At 47.5% G+C, this 6000-nt stretch overlaps 1 protein-coding gene across 3 annotated transcripts in view; it reads left to right on the forward strand.

Moving 5' to 3' along the window:
• The window catches only part of LOC140399056 (Golgi-associated plant pathogenesis-related protein 1), a 46314-nt gene extending 40731 nt beyond the window's left edge, over positions 1–5583 (forward strand). For all 3 annotated transcript variants that reach the window (XM_072488149.1, XM_072488150.1, XM_072488148.1), the window contains one exon: positions 1321–5583. In XM_072488149.1, coding sequence (XP_072344250.1) covers positions 1321–1484 — 164 coding nt within the window. In that variant the 3' untranslated portion in view covers positions 1485–5583. The remainder of the gene's footprint in view (positions 1–1320) is intronic.
• The last annotated feature ends 417 nt before the right edge of the window (positions 5584–6000 follow it).

The raw sequence follows: 6000 nt of genomic DNA on the forward strand, positions 1-6000 counted from the left end.
AACGCTTGTCTAGATACAGCTTGTACCCCGAGAAAGACCCAAACACTTGCAGTAGCTCCAATATTCCCCCTATCGACACACTCGGCTCCGACACGTATAACAGCAAGTCGTCGGCATATAAGGCACCCTATGCTCTATTCTCTCCCCCCCCCCCCCCCCCCACCCCCCCCCCCACCCCCCCACCCCGCACTATTCCTTTCCATGCTCCCAAACTTCTTAATGCGATGGCCAATGGCTCAATCGCAAGTGCAAACAGCAGGGGGGACATAGGACATCCCTGCCTCGTCCCGCGGTGGAGAGAAAAGTATCTCGAGCTGATGTTGTTTGCGTGGACACTCGCCCTTAGCTCCTTATATAGTAGCTTTACCCAGGACACAAATCTTGGTCCAATCCCAAACCGCTCCAGCACTGCCATCAAGTACCCCCATTCTACCCGGTCAAACGCCTTCTCGGCGTCCAATGCCACAACCACCTCTGTTTCCTTCCCCTCCGCCGGTGCCATAACGATGTTCAATACCCTCCTAATGCTCAAAAAAAGCTGCCTCCCTCTCACGAACCCCGTCTGATCCTCACCTATCACCTTCGGGAGGCACTCCTCCAGCCTACCCACCAGTACCTTTGCCAATACTTTTGCGTCCACATTCAGAAGTGATATGGGCCAATACGACCCACACTCCATCGGATCCTTATCTTTTTTTAGCAACAGTGAAATCGATGCCTGCCCCAAGGTTCTCCATCTGCCATTTCTGTGCCCAAGTCTCCAATCTATCCTGTTGTATCCTCTGACAATCCTCGGCACTATCAGCAACTCCGCCAATCTTTGTGTCATCCACAAACTTACTAATCAGACCACATATTCCTCCAGATAACTTATATATTACAAACAACAAAGGTGTTGATCCCTGAGTAAAACCACTAGCTACACATCTCCATACTGAAAAACACCCTTCCACTGCTGTTTCCATAACCAAACCAGTTCTGTATCCATCTAGCCAGCCCACCCGAATCCCATGTGATTTTAATTTTTGTACCAGTCTGCCATGTGGGAGCTTGTCAAACGCCTTAGTTCCCATGGAACTATTCGAAGGAGAGCAGGGTTTTCTCCCCATTGTCCTGACCAATATTTATCTCCAAACAAAAATCACCGAAACAGGTGTATTGCTCATGATCATATAACTGTGTGCTCCGTGCACTCATTGGCAGTCGCATTTCCTATATCACACAATTATTATACTTCAATAGCTGTAAAATGCTTCAGGCACCCTGAGGTTAGGATTGTCACTGCAAATATTCAAATCTTTTTCTTTGTGCTGGTTCCAGGGCACTTCACCCAGCTGGTGTGGAAGAAATCGACAGAAGTGGGCGCTGGCTGTGCAACAGACGGGAAAGGCACGTTCATGGTAGTGGCAGTCTATAAACCTGCGGGAAATGTCACCAACCCTGGATACTTCAAGGACAATGTTTTGCCCCCCAGTAAAAATTGATCAAGGAGAAAGAGGAACAAAGTCAACTGCGAAACACTGCTATGCAATACACTGATACCGCATGGGATTACTGATACTTTCATTTGGGACTTAATTTAGAATTTGAATAAGATTTCTTTCCAGGCTTTGGGTGGATTTTACTATGATATATTTTTTAACATGATCTCCTATCGTGCAAATAACACCAACAGCCAGGAGGTTGCCCATCCCCTATTTCTGTCATTCCATCATTAGTGCCCAGGATTTTGGCAGCCGAGCTCCAATTCTCCGCACTAAACCTCCCCACGTCTCAAGCTCACTTTAAGACTCTCCTCAAAACCTAATCTTTGACCAAGCTTTTGGTCATTAATATCTCTTTATGTGATTGCTGTCATTCCTGTGAGGTGCCTTGGGATGTTTTTACTAGACAAATGCTGTTGTAGCTGTTGTAATGTGCTTGGCGGGTAATGTCGCAAAGTTTTGATCACTGTAGTTTGCCCAGGACTGTGAGGGAACAAACCTGTTTATGTACTGGGTGTCCAGTAAGTCCAGAGTTATTATGGATAACTCTTAAGTATTTCTTAAATAAAATTCAAATGGAGTGACAGGCAACGCGTATTCCTTTGTACACTCTGGAGCGGACCAAGGGAGATCAGGCACTTTAACCTGCTTGTTGAGTTGTTTCACCTCCTCGTGGGATTAATTAGTCTCTGACTCCCCATTCCCCTCCATATACTGAATTAAATGCTTTCTGATTTCAGTCAGACTTTCCTTTCTCACATAACAATCAGTCACTGAATAACACCCAGTGACTACAAAGGCGCACGGGCCCCCTTCTGAGCCCTGTTGATGCGCCGTAATAACACTCTTCTCAAATGAAGCTGCCACGTTTGCAATTGAACTTCTCACAATGTCACTGAAATGTTTCTCCTCGGGATCTGGAAACAATCATCCAGTGATCACTCAGTGATTCAGCACATGAGACTGAGCAAGTGACTGTTCTCCTCCTGTTGCCAGTGCACGCTGTATTGACACTCAGTGTCTCTTTGTGCCGATGACTCACAACGGATGATGGAAGGCATTTGGTCACTCCCCTCAGCAAGACTGCCAACTCCGGTAGTCCATATTTCTGGATATCCCATCGCATGATTTCTGACTTCCAACTGTGTCCAGTCAAAAGCATTTCATACGCCACACTAGGGTGGGCTAGGGTCTGGTAGATGGAATACAATGTTGACAAATGTGAGGTTATCCATTTTGGTAGGAATAACAGCAAAAGGGATTATTATTTAAATGATAAAATATTAAAACATGCTGCTGTGCAGAGAGATCTGGGTGTGCTAGTGCAATGAGTTGCAAAAAGTTGGTTTACAGGTGCAACAGGTGATTAAGAAGGCAAAGGGAATTTTGTCCTTCATTGCTAGAGGGATGGAGTTTAAGACTAGGGAGGTTATGCTGCAATTGTATAAGGTGTTAGTTAGGCTACACCTGGAGTATTGTGTTCAGTTTTGGTCTCCTTACTTGAGAAAGGACGTACTGGCACTGGAGGGTGTGCAGAGGAAATTCACTAGGTTAATCCCAGAGCTGAAGGGGTTGGATTACGAGGAGAGGTTGAGTAGACTGGCACTGTACTCATTGGAATTTAGAAGGATGAGGGGGGATCTTATTGAAACATATAAGATTATGAAGGGAATAGATAGGATAGATGTGGGCAGGCTGTTTCCACTGGCGGGTGAAAGCAGAACTAGGGGGCATAGCCTCAAAATAAGGGGAAGTAGATTTAGGACTGAGTTTAGGAGGAACTTCTTCACCCAAAGGGTTGTGAATCTATGGAATTCCTTGCCCAGTGAAGCAGTAGAGGCTCCTTCATTAAATGTTTTTAAGATAAAGATAGATAGTTTTTTGAAGAATAAAGGGATTAAGGGTTATGGTGTTTGGGCCGGAAAATGGAGCTGAGTCCACAAAAGATCAGCCATGATCTCATTGAATGGTGGAGCAGGCCCGAGGGGCCAGATGGCCTACTCTTGCTCCTAGTTCTTATGTTCACACCTATCAACAATGTATTTTAACAAAAAATAGATAATGCACTTCAATGATTCAGGGAGGCTGGCGGTAAATAAACATAACGTTACTTAAACTACTTACAAAGTCCTACTTAAGGAGCATGTCACTCCCAGTACAGCCCTTGCTGGAAGGACTCAACAACACCAGGCCCTGCTTTGGGCCTGCTTTTATCTTAGTTCTTTTTTTAAAATAACTAAAACCCAATTATTTTTTCCAATTAAGGGGCAATTTAGCATGGCCAATCCACATACCCTGCACACATCTTTAGATTGTGGGGGTGAGGCCCATGCAGACACGGGGGGAATGAGCAAACTCCACACGGACAGTAACCCAGGGGCGGGATCGAACCTGGGTCCTCGGCGCCTGAGGCAGCGCTGCTAACCACTGTACCACCTTTATCTTAGTTCATGAAGAGCCCCAGAAGGGTGGCCTCTGTCTCCTATCTGGGAAGCTCGTGCTCCACGGCAAGATCAATGAAGATTTCCTCTTGGTTCTCATGGACATGCTCAAAGAAGATGAATCGGTCGCTACCTCTATGACTTTCTTTCTGGGCCAGTTAAACTTTAATTTAGGAGTCACTGGATGGTTGGCAATTCTAAACGCCAGTCGGAACCATCCCAGTTGAATTTTCCACCATTCTATTGGCAAATACAATCTTACCATTAATGCCACCTGACAGGAGTAAGCCTCAGTGATGCACATAGAACATAGAACAGTACAGCACAGAACAGGCCCTTCGGCCCTCGATGTTGTGCTGAGCTTTGTCCGAAATCAAGATCAAGCTATCCCACTCCCTGTCATTCTGGTGTGCTCCATGTGCCTATCCAATAACCGCTTGAAAGTTCCTAAAGTGTCCGACTCCACTATCACAGCAGGCAGTCCATTGCACACCCTAACCACTCTCTGAGTAAAGAACCTACCTCGGACATCCCTCCTATATCTCCCACCCTGAATCTTGTAGTTTTGCCCCCACCCGAGGAAATAGTCTCTGAACGTCCACTCTATCTATCCCCCTCATCATCTTATAAACCTCTATTAAGTTGCCTCTCATCCTCCTTCGCTCCAATGAGAAAAGCCCTAGCTCCCTCAACCTTTCCTCATAAGACCTATCCTCCAATCCAGGCAGCATCCTGGTAAATCTCCTTTGCGCCCTTTCCAATGCTTCCACATCCTTCCTACAATGAGGTGACCAGAACTGGACATATTTCTGTGACTGATTCGGAACCTTGGGCTGGATTCTCCAATAATGGGGCTATATCTCCACGCCAGTGTAAAAACGCTGGCGTTTCACTCTGGACTTTCCTTAAGAAAGTCTGAGCGATTCTCCCACCTGCAGGGGGCTAACAGGGCCCCGGAGTGCTTCTCGCAGCTCTGGCTGCGGATACGGGGCCCCGCAATTCCGGTCGGGAGTCCGCGCATGCGCACCGCGGCAGCCTCCAGTGGCCGCGCCGTGCGACATGGCTGACATGCACTGCGGACTGTGATCAGAAATGTAGGCCTCCCTGAGATCGTGCGCGCCCGCGGATCCGCTCCCCTGCCCGTCCATGAGGGCCGCCCCCCCTCCCAGTGATCGATCCCACACCCCCACCAGGGCGGCCGCAGACTGAGTCCGTAGCCGCCACCCGAGGTCCCGACGGCTGATACGTGGCTAGAACCACGGCGTCGAGAGCTCGGCCAGTTTTGCCCGGAGAATCGCCGTTGGGGTCTCTGCCAATGGCACCCTACCTGCGCCGCGTAGGTCGCATGCGAGAGATTCCCCGGAGAATCACTTGAGCAGCGCCGGTCCCGATTTCCGGGTAAACGGTCATTCTCTTCCCCCGTGCTGAACGCAATTTCGGCTCGGAGAATCCAGCCCCATATGTCTGATCTGCCGATTTTTCACTTGTGATGTTGGGATCTGTTTAAACATGAATGTAGAACTCGTAAATTTGAATTGAAAATCGGGTGAAAGGTGCCGTGGATTCACGTTTTGTGTTCACGTTCTGCCTCTTCCACAATTCTCTTGTAACCAATTGTATTCTGTGGGAAATTCTTCAGAGAAAAATCATTAAAGATTTTTTACCATCATTGTTCATTTATTGCTCTGTATTTTCAATCCCCACTGAGCTCTCTCTCCCAACGTCTTTACTGTGGTAGGATTCTAACGGTGAGAATTTCACTCACAAGAAGTAACCAATCCTGGCTCAGTGTGCGCAGTTTGTCAATCACATCACATCATAAGGGCAGGAGGTCAGGAGGCAATAATCTCAGAGAATGTCGCAGTGTCAGCCGGGCCATTTTTTTTTTTAATTCATTTTTTATGGGATGGGAGCGTCGCTGGCTAATCCAGCATTTGTTGTCAAAATCCTAATTGCCCTTCAGAAAGTGGTGGTAAGCTGTCGCCTTGTACCGCTGCAGTCCGTGTGGTGTAGGTGCACCTACTGTGCTATTATGGAGGGAATTCCAGGATTTTGACCGAGCAACAGTGAAGGAA

Source organism: Scyliorhinus torazame, chromosome 22 (genome assembly GCF_047496885.1).
Source record: "Scyliorhinus torazame isolate Kashiwa2021f chromosome 22, sScyTor2.1, whole genome shotgun sequence".
Classification (NCBI taxonomy): Eukaryota; Metazoa; Chordata; class Chondrichthyes; order Carcharhiniformes; family Scyliorhinidae; genus Scyliorhinus; species Scyliorhinus torazame.